The 14,451-nt window shown below is 41.9% G+C and overlaps 1 protein-coding gene across 1 annotated transcript in view; it reads right to left on the minus strand.

The window, feature by feature from the left end:
* Positions 1–3,866: 3,866 nt before the first annotated feature.
* The window catches only part of LOC138505059 (intestinal mucin-like protein), a 489,690-nt gene continuing 479,105 nt past the window's right edge, over positions 3,867–14,451 (minus strand). Inside the window, exon 13 of the mRNA XM_069625384.1 lies at positions 3,867–4,724. Within this exon, the coding sequence (XP_069481485.1) occupies positions 4,559–4,724 (166 nt within the window). The 3' untranslated portion in view covers positions 3,867–4,558. The remainder of the gene's footprint in view (positions 4,725–14,451) is intronic.

Below are 14,451 nucleotides of genomic sequence, written 5' to 3' on the forward strand. Positions count from 1 at the left end.
TCTTCCAGGCCAGTACCCGAGGTTTTTTTTAATCTCAATGTTTGTCGTTTCTTCAGTCAGAGATACTTCGAAACCCAATTGCTTGAAGGTCGCTTTTTTCTCTATCATTTCATTCGATGTTTTTTCTGTTGTGAATGTGATCTTCACTTGATCAGTTGTTATTTTGTTGCAGAATTCCACGATATGTATGTCTTTCGTTGTTATCTCTTTCATGCTTGGGATTGCATGAATAAGTCTTAATACATTAGTACGGTTCATGATGAGGTTATCGTTTTCGGTCGTTGTTCTTTTTAGTTCTATTTTCATATCTTTTTTCTTTGTTTGTCTGCTGAGGGGATTAATGAAAGTAGGCAGTTTTACATCATTTTTTGTGTGACTTTTCTTTGTATCGTTCTTGTCTTTGTTTATTTCATCAATCTCTGCAGGTGGAAGTTCGTCATTCAACTCTAGGATTGGTTCTTCGTCGTCTTCCCAATCCACTTTGGATATTTCATCTAAGCTGATTTCATAGGTTGTACTTTCCTGAGTTTTGTTTCCTTCTGATTGCTCCTCTTTGTATTCATCTATTATGATCATAGAGGCCTCTGTGATTTCAATTTGGGCTTCTTCTGATTGGTCGATCAGTTCTTCTGTATATGTTGATAAATTAATTAGTTCTTCTATTTCAGGATCTTTGCTTTTCTTTCATTGTATTGTTTTTGGGATTTTTTCGTTGAGGCGTTTTTTTATTGCCTTGGTGCTTGTTGTTCTCATTTGGCTTGGGGTTCTTTGGAGGATTTGTCAGATTTCGTAGGAAGGTGCGGGATCCTCTTTGATTTTTTTCTTTCGGGTTGTTCGTTTTTTGGCGGGCTCTTTGTTCCCAACACTCTTATTTCCTTTGGAGAAAATTTCATAAGTTTCTGTGTTTTTTGATTTTTGTGTTGCATTCCTGTCTTTGTTTAGCTCGGGTGCTTCTTCTCTCACTCTCGCGATTGGACAGTTGATTTGAATTGCTGGGTTCGGTTCTTCGCTCAGGACAATCAAGTTTGTTTCGCTGCAGGTTGTAGATGTTTTTTCGTCTAATTTTGCTGCATTTTTTAAGGATTCATTTTTGTCTGTTTTTTCCTGCTGTTGGCTCGCTTTGGTAAATCTTTTTTTGTTTGTTATGTCTATTTTGCATGGTTTTTCTTTGTTGATTGTTGTCATCATAGTAATTAATGCGTGTGTCAAGTCCGTTTTCTCGGCTCTATCGCTGCGTGCGATATCAAATAGTCTTGTTTGCCATGTATGGTTGATTTGGGCTTCCCTTTCCAGTCTTTCGATTATCTTGTTCACACATTGTTCCACATAACTCTGTTTGGAGTGAATTAATTAAAGAGGTAAGAGTTGTTTGGTCTTTTATTGAATCTGTTAGGGCTTCTTGTAGCTTCATATATGGTAACAGGGATTGTGTTGCAGTTGTTATGAGCATGTTCTGCAGATCTAGCATTGACGTTGGTATGGCTGCTATCTCTTGTTCTTCAGGGATATTGCAGTTGCATTTGTTGTATGATATATCTTGGTGTGTAAGCACATTTTCTGTTTGTGTTGTTTGTCGATCTTTTGCTTGTTGTGGGGTTCTCCCGTTATGTTTGTTTTTTTGTTCGTTTGTTAGTTGTCCCATTCCTGTTCTCGGGTTTCCCGACTTAATGCTTGTTTCGTTTTTTGTTGCTGGTGGGGATAGACTCCCAAATATCTATCTCCTTTTTTCGTGGTTCCTCATAAGGTTTTTGATTTCAGTTATATTGAGTGAGAGTCTGGCAGCTTTTTGGGTTGTTTGGTCATTACTACTTGTATCTAGTTGTTTCATTGTCTGCGGCTATCGTATAAGGCTTGCCTTTTCTTTTGGGCTTTCAAAGCCTTTTCTCGTGGCATGGGTGCTAGTCTTCTTTTCTTCGTTGTCTTCTTGTGGGGTTGGAGAATTAATTTCTTTTTCTCTTTCTTTTTTCCCTTTGTTTTTTTCCTTTTGTGTATTTTCCTCCAGTGAAATCTTTCGTTGTTTATGCAAGTCTTCTTTCAGGGCTTCAAAGTTTACTGGGTTTATATCATCAGTGGTTCCTATTATTCCTAGTTGTTTGAGAGGATTTTTTGTCCGTGGTTCATGTACTGTTCCTGTGGGGCTCCAGTTGGTCTCAATTGTCTGCTCTATTGGGTCTTTTATCTCAATGTCTTCTTTTTCTCTTGTTTTGTCTGGTTTTTCAGAAGGATTTGGCTCAATTATTTCCTTTTCGTTTATTTCATTTGCTATCCTTGCGCTCTCCCCTTTGTCGGTATCATCTCTGGGGGGTTCATTTTGTTTTTTCCCGTTTGGGTTCTTGGGTGCATGTTGTTCGTCAAGGTTCGCCATAGTCGTCTTCCTCAACGTCATTCATGGGGGGGTATCTCTGTATTCTTGCTCTTCTTTGTTGTACGTGTCATGTTTTTTTTTTGTAGGGTTCTTGGATGTGTTAATTAGCCACTCTTTTCTTTGTTTTTGTCTGGTTGATGAGGGTGGTGTTGTGTCACTTACTTGGGTCTTTCCTGCGGCTTGGGTGAGTTTGTGATGTCTTTGTGCACGTTGTTGATCTCCGGCAGCTATCAGGTGGTTTCTTTGAGGGGCTTTGTTTTCCAGATTGTTAGTGTACTTTGTCTTTTGATGGTTCGAGTACTGTCAGGTATGTTTCAGGATTAGTTTGGGTGGGTTTTGGGGCTCTGTGGCAGGGTGTGCTGGGTGGATCAAAGGCCTATGGCCCGCAGTCTCTTCTTTCTATTTATTGGTTTGAGTTCTTTCACTTAAGGCCGTGCCTGTTCTGCGCAAGCTTTCGGTCCCTTGCATTCGCGCAAAAGCCGCCAAACAGCCTAACAGCACCAGCCCTTCTGCCACCAGGGCTTACGCCGCAAGTGTGGTTCAGCCGGCACTAAATGCTGGTATTAGGTCACGTGATCTGTTATGTGAGCGCCGTCAGCTCATCCTCCTCCAGGAAGCAGATTCACTGCAGCAAGAGCTCTACACACGGCTCCCAGTGCTGTTGGGGATGCAAGTTCTGTGGTCAAAGCGCTCCTTCAAAGGTAAAAAACACACGCCGCTCGGGCGGTTCAGCCGGCACTAAATGCTGGTATTAGGTCACGTGATCTGTCACGTGAGCGCCGTAAGCTCCGCCTCCTCCAGGAAGCGGATTCACTGCAGCAAGAGCTCTACACACAGCTCATTCTCACTGTGCAGCACCCCCTACTGACCGTGTGTCCAGCCCTTCAACTGGGATGGCCTCACTGGTACTCTGGTCCCCCAAGAAATAAAACGTCCCCTGGAAGTCAGACTGGGCAGATTTCCCCACCGGGACACCAGCCTCCCGTGAACCCTTATCCCAGTAATCTCCTCAAAGGGGGAAGGCTGAGGACAGAACTAGAACTCCTGCTGGTCCCCACCTTTGCCAGCACTGAAATCAATAGGATGCGGGGGGACTCTGCCCCCCACTGCGGCTCGCTGGCCCGGGGTGCAGCGCCCAAAATCCCCCAGGGAGCAACGTGTAACACGTGCTCCGCAGGGTCCCCCGTGAGCCACCAATTTGGTAAATGCAGTACAATTTCACTATATAGCCAGGAGGGTGAATTTAGATATCTGAACCTGTAGCTGGGCATATGAGGCCTATAGTTGGAGACACAAGACTGCACATTCAAAAACGAGCATCACTTATTTGCTTTGTCAGTGGTTGTTAAATGTATGCATTTCACTTTCTCTGTATGGGCAACATATCCAATCATTTCCAGACTAAGAAGTCTACAATTGATGCATGTGAACTACTCATCTATAAACAACAGTGAAATGAAGTTGACAAAATGAATATGCACTTAATGCACTTAATGTCAAAGTTTATTGATCACCATAACTTTCCATGACAAGAAGAATCACGTAACATACACCGAACCATTCTTCCCTAAAGCAAATGTTATATCCCGAATTTCCAGCGCTTACACGTAAATAACTGTAGCCTAGAAAATGTGTTCAGTATTGGAAAAAAGAAGGCATTTTTCTAAAGAAAATATCATCAGACAGGTGCACAGCAGAGGCTCTCCGAGACTCCCTGTCCCTCAACTGCCAACTCGAGATCGATCAAAGATACACAAAGCTGAAGTCTGATCATTGAGAGTTGAGAAGTACAGCAATTGAAGATATAATATAACGTACTATCGAATATGCACAATCACCAAGAAAATATGCTGACCCCAAATAAAGAGGCCTGATTTCAGACGAAAAATGCGCAACACTGCTGCCAACCTGCAGAGTCTGCACAGTCTCAACATTCTGCTTGGAAGTTCGCAAACCTCTGCATGTCTGTCCGCCATTATTATGAAAGAAAGGGATAGCAATTGGAAGCCATTTTAGAAACACAGATTCAAACTGTCCCAGGTGACACAATTATTGTGGCGATTACGCCGCAACGTGCCTTTTTAGCTTAATGATTCATTGCCATTGGGGAAGCAAGTGCTGTCTTTGGATCGCCGCCTCCGTTTCTTCACCTTCATGCTGCTCCTAGCATTTGTCCGCATCGGCCCCACCTGGTTAATTAACACAGCTTGCGTCAATACAGGCGCAGGAGGCAATGCTTATGTACTCATATAGCTTCTGCTTTCCACCTGGACAGTTCAGTATTGTTGATTTTTTAGTCATTGTATTTTCGGTGCAGCAGGCACATTTGCGGACAGGCTTCAGTAAACCAGGAGTATACCTGCGGAGGCAGAAAGGAATGCATTCAGAAAAGAAATAGGACATCTTAAGCAGGCAAACATTTGCATTCATTTTTACTTTTAGGTATCCAAAGGTGGGAGCTTTATCTCTGGGTCGGTCTGAAATAAATCACATTTGAAGTAGTATTTCCTTGCCCACACTTTTCTGAATACCAGGGCATGACAATAAAACAGAACACATTGCACGGTCTTGAAATATATTTGAAGAATGCTTGCAGGCTCGGACTGGCCTATAGGGCACTAGCGCAACGCCCGAACCAAAAACACAAAATGCTAGTGTGGGACCGTTTTTTTTGGTCAAAGTGGTCCACTTCTTTGCCCAATGTGAGCCAGTTTGATAAGTTACTTCACTATGCGGCTATTAGTTTTGAGCATTGGTGCTAAATAAATATTCTTTAAATTGCACAATTTGCATCACATTTCATCAAAAAACTCTCCCTTGGGTACTATTCAAACAGTTTGTCACAAAAGGAATGAATTGCCATTTACAACCGGAATGGCCACTTTTTCATTGGTGCCCGAAACAATTTTATGCCCCAGTTCAACCCTGAATTTTGGTACACCTGTCATGCCACCCGCTGACCTCACAAAGAAATTATCTCTTGGTGGAGATGTTAATACAATGGTGTATTATTTCAAAGCGCATTGGGAAGGTAATACTGAACAGAATCAGATAGGATTCAAAGACCTCTTTGCAACGGTTTTAGGGAATTTCGAAAAACATTTGCTTCAAGCACGCAGTCTAAAGAACATTGGGTCCACTTGTGTTGGTAGGAGACGGCACACATTTAAGACTAGTTGACATGGTAATAGGTTGTGAGGTTACACCTCACCAACCCCTCATTGGAGTTTTTGAAAAATGTCATGGCAAATGTTGCATTTTAAAGAACATTGTCGTCTAATAATGATCTGCATGGACTTAATTAAAAAACTATTAGATCTGGAAGGACTTGGAGGTGAATGGTGGTGAGGTGGAGAGTGTTATCCTTAAAAATATTGCCTAAACATACTGGCACATTGTGCAGAGTTTATTTTCAGATTTGCATATACCCAGCTAACTGATCATTGGCAGTTGCCAATATGCCTATTTACCACATAACTGCCAGTTTCCATTATGCCTAGTTAGAACATAATTTCAATTTCTACAGACAAAGTAGGTACCATGATTCTAGTTTTTTAGAAGTGACAAAGCAACCCCCACAAAGTATAACAGCACATGTTCTTCATGGCAACAACTGTCACAGCCCAAACCTGCTTCCCATTTGAGTGATAGAGTGAACACCTCCTTTGGAAAAGGAGGCATCTGGACTGCTGTCCCGATGGCAGTTGTCTAAATTCATTCAGCTAGATTGGCATGCCTGGGAAATAGCTTTGGGTTGGTGCTTACCATACTTTAAAGACAACCTATTGAAAACAATAATTGGCAATGCCAACAGCTTGGCCTTTTGTGTCGGCATGGGAAAGGCACTTGTCAGGCACTGACATAGTGGTATTCACTGGCCATTAATGGTGGCAGGTCCAAAATGGTGTGAATACCTGGGCATCTAATAAAAGTGCCTAGCAAATGCTTAATACTTCTACACAAGCCAAAACGGTTGGCTTTATCAATGATTGCTTTAACATGACTTCAGTGAAGGACAGGCATATTGCTTATAAATGAAGTGGCTGAAGGATGGCCTAGTTTAGACATTTTTATGACTCCAGTATGCATTTACAGCTCTGAAAAACTCATTAATTCCCCGAAGACTTCTTTGAAAAAACACTGGCAAGCACTTTGGGCTTCATCACAAGATGGCCGGTATCCTGAATGTAATTCTGCTCAACTGTAGTAACGTTAGCGCCAACCGGTCCGGCGCCAACACCGCGCGCTAATACAGCTGTTGGTAATTACTCCGAAAACAGATCACTAAATGGGATTTTCATCTCCAGAAAAAAAAAAGCTGTAGGTAAAACTGTTCATTTAGCGCCCAACTCGTCATAGGGACAGCCCTTAAATGTGGCAGTGAAACCATTACTGCTGTATTTAAGGCTACCTCCCAACTTGTGGTGAGGCCATTTGAGTGCAAAGGTTTATTGTAAGGTTTGGTTAAAGCAAGCCTTAAGAGTTCCCATGAGGAAGCGTTTTGGGAGAGGAGGGGCAGAAACTGGCTGGAAATGGCCATAGGGTTTAGGATGGTCATGGGCAAGCCATGGACAGTCAATGGGTGGGCAAATAACAAAACTACACCTTCAAGCTTTGTGTCCCTCCTCATATGCCATTTCTCCCTGTCCGTACTCTGATGCAATAGTTTTGGCTTACAGGTTGCTTTGCCACCTAATAGCCCAGACTAAGCTAAAAATGACATGCTAAGTGCATTGTCACTGGCTTTGCAACAGAGTGTGGTTGGGTGTGTGAGTCAGGGGTACACATATGTGTTCAACTGATTGCTTTCAGCTGTCCCTTTTTGTTTTGTTCCTCAATATTTTCAATCACTACCGCTCTTTTTTTTCAACTGCCATCAGTTGTGTCCCTGGCTGTATTAGGCTATACCACTCATGTGCCCCTCATTATGTCTTACATGCGTCCCACAATATTTGTCCTTATCTCACCTGTGTCATTACTTTCAACAAATTACTTATGTGTCTCACTGCTTGTGAGAGTTTATTCTCAGTATTAGTAATTTCCCTATGCTGTGGTTGTTCAAATTTTAATGTTTCATCTCACACCAATCCACAGACAGCATTAGCCCTCCCACCCAGTCGTCTTGACGGCTGTGTCCATTTCAAGCTGAAGTCTGGAAACATCAGAACACATTGCTAAAGACAACCGTGTTTACATACAGTAGTGTAGCACAAAATGTGGTGGACCCCTTGTGACGTTGGCTGAGGCCCCACTCACACTCAGCAACAAATCACAGGTTGCACCACACTCTGGGCTGGCCTAGACTACCACCCCTACATCCAAAATCAGCTCCTCTGCCTAGAATTAGACCAATGTCCCTCTTCCTCTTCCTAGTGCTTACCTATGAGGCACCTTGCTGTTTAGGTAAGTACTGGGACGAGGAAGAGTGGTATTTGGAAAATGAAAACTACAGATAACTAATCGAGGCATTACATCCACGTCCCTCTACCTCGTCCCAGTACTTGTGCTTGAGGCAAAATGCCTCATACACAAGTACTATGACGAGGAAGAGTAGGACTAGGACTAATGAAGATAACCAGTAAGTTAATCAGAGCATTCACCATACACACACACGTGCACACCCACTCACCCATACATTTACATGTGCATCCTTTCACCATACACTTGTGGGATGTATTGACCCACTCTGCTATATTATGCAGCATCGCTCTGCTATCTTGATAATCTGCAGCAAAAATGGCGGTAAAACTCTTGGGCGCACCAAAACCTCCAAAACCGTGTTTTCAACACACAAAAAAATGGCTGCACAACCTGCCACCCATGGTGTATGTGTGGTGGAAAAGAGCCCACGCTGCAGAAAAAGGGCAAGTGGGCTCCATGACAAATAAAGAGAGTGCAGAGGGGGCAGTAGCGCTTTGCAAGTGAAACTCCAGAATTTGCCTGTAAATGACATTTATTTTGGTGCTAAAACTCCGAAATGCCTGTACACAACATTTCTCCACACTCAAAATCTTGCTTGGCTCTAAAATCCATTTAACCTAAGGAAGCACTGTGAATGTACAAAGTCCTGAAATGTTAAGAGCAAAACATTTTCAGCAAACCTGGATTGCCTGTGAATGACAGTTCCTGTCAAAAATCTGAGTGCAGCACACTGGGCTACCTGTGAATGACAGTTCCTGTCAAAAGGGCTCTCCTGATGAAACTTTAAAGTTATTTAAAATAAAAGTCTTCCGGATTAGCAAATATAAAAGGATTGATGCTGAAAGAAACACAGATTTCAGTTGTTTTTGATCCCACATTGTTTTCTGCTGGATTTTAAGTCAAGAAATCAAGAATAAATTAGGCTGTCTGGGCCTGCTAGAAGTTGAAAAACAGGTTTTTCCACCGAAGGGGAGGGCATTCCTCTCAGCAGATACTCACTGACATATGATAATTGTAGGGTAGGACAGACATTTGTCTGCAGCCAGAGACTGAACAATGGCAGATTCTCCAGGCCAGGAAATGGACGTGTGAAGAGGTCGTAAACTTGACTTGCAGAAGGTTCCCAAAGGTGGGGGCTACTCCTTGAGCTCCAGTGAGAGACAAAAGGCGGACCATTTGCTGCTAAGAACATGTAATGAACACTTTTTTAGAGACTCATATCAGAAATGGTGAAAAATATCAAAAGGGCAGATTTTGTTAGTCTAATTTTTGGTACTACATTTTAAAATGTGGTGGAACTGTGTAGCATATTCTGAACAGGAATGGCGATATATGTGATTTTATGGGAACTGTATTTATGTTAGAATTGTTAAACTTTACACACACATCCCTATGGTAAACACACATATATGTGGAAATTTGGAGAAAGTTTGAAAAATGTTTTCATGGAGAAATGGACAAAATGCTGCAGAAAAGCAAAAGAAGATCTCACAGCTGTGGGATTTTGATGAACAGATACTACATACAATATGGAATCCTTGTGTGTGATTTTTGTAGATGCTACAAATGTATAAATATGTATTTAGGACAACATTTGATTTTGATCCTAGTGGCTAGGGGAGGGTTCTAAGGACTGTAAAAGCCAAACCATAAATTTAACATCATCTGTCCTTGATCTAATCACTCGGGTGCAAGGTGGAGATGAGGCTCTGATTCAATCCGCGTCAACAGGGGCAAGTTCAGTTAAGCTAGCCCATACACCCATTTTTGTGATTTCATTTGAAAGGATAAATAGAGACAGCTGACAACACATAGGGACTCACTCTTCTGATTCCAGCAAAGCACTCTGGTCCAGCATTCAACATCCAGCATTCAACATCGTTCCAGATCCAGATCCCAAGGACCAGGCCAAGCAGTAGCTGAACCATTTTCAGTTAGGCCTCCATCCTCAAAATAATCCTTACAACCCAGTGAAGCGCTGTGGTGTGAGAAAGAATCCTGAAACTAGCATTCTGAAACTATCTGGCTTCCTACCTAAATGCTTGCCTGATGAAACCGCCATCCCGCTGATTTGAAATACCCAGAAACAAGAAGGGCAGATCCTGTGCAGTTCCGGTGACCGGCCTAGTTGATCCAGTCCTACGCCTGATGTGCTGTCTTTCCTTGATAGATCCAATCCATTGACCAGAACCGTGAATTCAAAAATCTTAAATCCCAGTGGATTGTGAACATTAATAGGACAATAGAGAACTATTATATACCTTGCATTATTTTGTTCCATTCTGATCTCTGAACTATCCCTACTTTCCCAGTCAGTAACAGTGTCAAAATCTTTAGTGCTATATTATTCTGTCTAGTTGTTAATGTTAGGTAAGATTTTCACAGAGCTGGTAAATCTTCCTTTCCTGGTTCAACTCCAGAACTTTCTAGTGGGATATTTTTAATTATTACCTCAGTGAGTGGGAACCTTTTTCCACACTCACCTAATCATTAACTCTTTTTATGGGTGTCATTTTTAAGACTCTCCATAGTGTATTTTTTAAAGTTATCATGTTTAACAACTTATTGACAATAAGTGCCTATTGTTGCTGGGTTGCCCTAGGGGCTTCCCATTTAACTTTCTTGTGCTAACCTTGAGTGAACTACAGTTCCCAAGGGTAGAAAGGATCGTTGGCTCCCTTTTACATTTTGTTAGGTGAAACCAGCACACCCACCTTATATGGAGTGCTGGGGGGATACAAGTTATCCCCTTTCACATTAAAACTGTAACCATTCTGTTACAGTGACAAGCTTACCTTTAATGGCTGGTGGAAGTGATACCTTGTAGTAATTTGGTGCACCTTTATCGTGGGCTGTAATCACAGCTGCAGTAAAGGCACCCAGGGTGCTCATTTTACCAAAATAGCCCCTGTCTTCTTTTTCTGCCATTTTAGTGTTTCTTGTCATTTCTTGTTCCTTCTTCTGACATCCAGGGCAGGAAATTCCTTTGTGTGAGTGTTATCTTTGGCGGGAGTCCCCTGGACACCCAACCCAGGCTCCAGTCAGTATGTAAGCACAGGAAGTGGGGGAGGAGTCAAAAACGTCCCCATCCTTTGTCTTATGCCTTGCATCAACTGGGAAAAATCCCAGTGGGGGGCTGGCTGTCCTGATTGGACAACCGGATGCCCCTTTCTTGTAAAATGCAGGGAGAGAATGCAGAGGTTGTGCTGTAGTTCCTGATAAATACTGGAAACCTGAAAGCTGAAGTCATGTTGACTACTGGAACAGAAAACCAAATAGAGTGACAAAGGAAAAGCGGCAGAGATGATTTCCAGCCACCGGAGAGCCTGCTATGTAACCGGAGCCTGCTGCAGCCCTTCCTTCCAATTGATCTGAGGTCTCTGAAAAAGACGACCCAAACCGAGATCCTAGTGAGACCCACTAGACCCAAGAAGACCTGTATTTTGAGTCATTCCATGGGTTGCTGCAACCTTGTGTTCTTGCAATACCCCAATACCCTGGGACCTCCAGGCACTGTGTCGTGCATGGTCTTCTGAATTCTGAATCCTACTGTAACTTCGTAGGCATCATGGTGTATCTCCAGAGACACAATTCAAGTCCAAAAAGTCCCTTCACAAGAGTGCTGGACCTTTAAAATGATGAGAATTCAACCGTAATTTTCTGTCTTCTTCTGTGCTCCTTGAAAAGGCACCAAATCCGCAAAACCGCATTCAGCCATGAGAGAAATCTTGCCTAGAGCCTTCTTCATTGATCTCTGCTGCAAAGTCCCTTCTGTGTCTTGCGTTCAGTCTCCAGGACAAGGAATTCACTGACCGGGTATTTGTCTGCAGTCCCTGAAGTTCTCCTGCAGCAATCTCTTCTTCACTGCTGAGGTACTATGTTGGCTCGGGTATATACTTACCTTAAGCTTGTTGGGATTTCTGTGTAGTCCTGGGGTGTTTTCTGTGATTGGGAGGTCCCTCGTCCAGTGCCTCCAGTGCCCCCAGTCCCACTGCTAGAATCCTGCTGGGGTGTCTTCTGTGAAGCCCCTGGACCCTCTTATAACTCTAAAGTAAAGTACTCACCTGTTTGCCAGTTTTCCTAAGGAAACTCTGACTTTTTCTACTAAAGAACTTATTCTAACACTGCCTGTTGGTCACTAGTCCTAGTGACCCCCCTTCTGCCACTGAGAACACCCATGCTCCAAGAATAATGGAAAGACTTTGAAGGGATTGGGACATCTGCCTAGAAAATAAATCAAGTGTTTTACTTACCTGTAAAGAGTTGGTTGGTAACTGTAATTCTAAGAGTGAACAGTTACAAAAGTTCTTACTAATCTTGAATGTGGGATGCACTAGTCTTAAAGGTATGGTTAACATCTTTTCTTCCTTAGCCACTGTTTTGCCAGTCTAATAGAAAGTAGATGTGAAGGTATTTTACTCTCCTGTGATTAGGTTGTGCCTCTTTACAAATGTAATGTGTTGATTTCACCAGATTATTCCTGTAGGGTAATTGTATGAGTGTCCTCCAACTGTTGGTATCACCAGGTTAGTCCTGTTAGGATAACTGTATGAGTGTCCCCCAACTGGGTCTTGCTTCCCCTGACTTGCTGCTAGCCTGTCCTTAATAAGTCTACATTAGGTTGTTGCCTACCTAGAATAACTATTCAGTAAAGTGTGACACTGGGTTTTACTTTCCCCTTCATTGTGAAGTTAAAGTATGTGGGTTTTACTTACCGTGTGTTAGCTGTGTGCCACCCAAAATAAGTTACCAGAGTTATTGCTTACCTCAATCTGGGGTTCCCTGATTTCAAAACCACCTGTAATTGTATATTACTTGCTTAGGTTTTACTCACCTGGTTTAACTGTGTGTTATGACAAAAGTAGTTATAGGTTTTTACTGCACTTAGGATAAGTGTATTACTATTCACCAAAAGTATATTGTCCAGTTGACCTGTTTATGGTATTTGTTCCAAGAGTCACTGTACAACTGGAAGGGCATCTGCCCTCATATTACTGAATGTAATCTGAAAGTAACCATTGGTCTTTTACTCCCAAAGAATAGGCCTGACCTATGCTAAATGTGTATAACAAGGTTTTGACTTCTCTAGAACTACTGTTAGGCGTTCCAAATAAGGTTTATACTTGGGTCTGTGTGCTTTCAAGTATAGTGTTGTGTTTTTATACTGTGATTTCTTATAATGTTTTAGTACATAGTGTTTGAGTGTTTCTTTGGAACATTTGTATTACAATTTCGCTTGTGCTGAGTCTACTGCTCTCTCTCCATTCTAAGATAAGCCTTGCTACTCTGTCTACACTACCCTATACTCAGGTGGTACAGCCTTATAATAAGAGTGGATTCTTGTACTGCCTCAGTTGAATGGTTTTACTAATCCCTTAGTTGGACTTCAGAAAAACTATCATAACAGTTAAAGTGCCATTTTTATAGTCATCTTTATTTGTGTAACTGTGATCCATAAATCCCACTTTGAGTGTTTCGACTGGTGCCGTCGGGGAAGGTGATGGGGATCTGTTACTGAAGTCATGAATCAGTCTCAGAGCTTACTGTGTCCCGTCTTGGTTGCCTAGCCTGAACGCTCTAGCCTTGAATGAAAGCAAAAGCCATATTTTCTGATTCTAAACTGTCCGTGTCCAAATTCGTGTCTCTATTTCGAAAAACAACTCTTACTAAAACCTCTATAACTCCCTCAGTTTTTAAAATAGAAGCAAAATGTCAAATCCCTAGCTACATCTACAACTCAAAACAGTGAACTGTGGAACAGTGCGATTGACCCGTTATATCAAAGATCACATAAGTAAAAGTTTGACGTGAATTGACATTTGGAAAAGTTTTACACGTGTGAATTACCTTAAAATGATTTCCCACTTGGCCTTTGAGATCCCAACTGTTTCCTTTTCATTAAATCATTGATTCTGTTTGCTTGCATCTGTTCAAAGCAGCTCCCATAGGAATTTATAATAATTTAAGCATTTTGAACATATTTTGTGTTTTTGCTCAGCCAATTTCAAAGCCATACTGACATTTGAATAGTCAAATCCATTTTTCTCTTGTTTGTAAAGGGGGAAGGTGGGAGTGATATTCTGTTTGGTTTGCATTAATCCTGAATACCTGCTCTCTCCTCACATCTATTTAAATTGCCTATTGGTGGGTTGAGGGGTGTTGCAAGGGGAACCCGTAACCATAGTGCCATCTGTTCCAAACCAACTCAGAAGTATTTGTTTCTTTGCTGCATTCTTTTTGTGTTCATACTTCATTCCTAGTGCATTAAAGATATTATTCATTCTTCCAGTCACCCCATTGGTAATTGTTGTTACATATTAAAAATATATTGTGATTTTAAATTTTAAATAAATAAACCAATAGTTACCTTTACAACTAGCCTGATTCCGGGTTACGTGTAACCTGGGGGGTATTTTGAGGAGGGTGTGATATGAGTGGTATATAATTCAGAATATTGAACTTATAGATAAAAAGAAATAAGGGTTTTATTTGCGCACTACATGCTGGGTGAGACTTGGGTGTGTGCCTGATTGAAATCACTTATGCACTCACACACGCACACCCAGGCAGCCACCCATGCATCACACACTAACTCACTCATTCACATATACACACTTACCACACACACACTTCCACATAATACATTTTCTTAACTTTGAACACTC

Source organism: Ambystoma mexicanum, chromosome 11 (assembly GCF_040938575.1).
Source record: "Ambystoma mexicanum isolate Mex_15411 chromosome 11, UKY_AmexF1_1, whole genome shotgun sequence".
NCBI lineage: Eukaryota > Metazoa > Chordata > Amphibia > Caudata > Ambystomatidae > Ambystoma > Ambystoma mexicanum.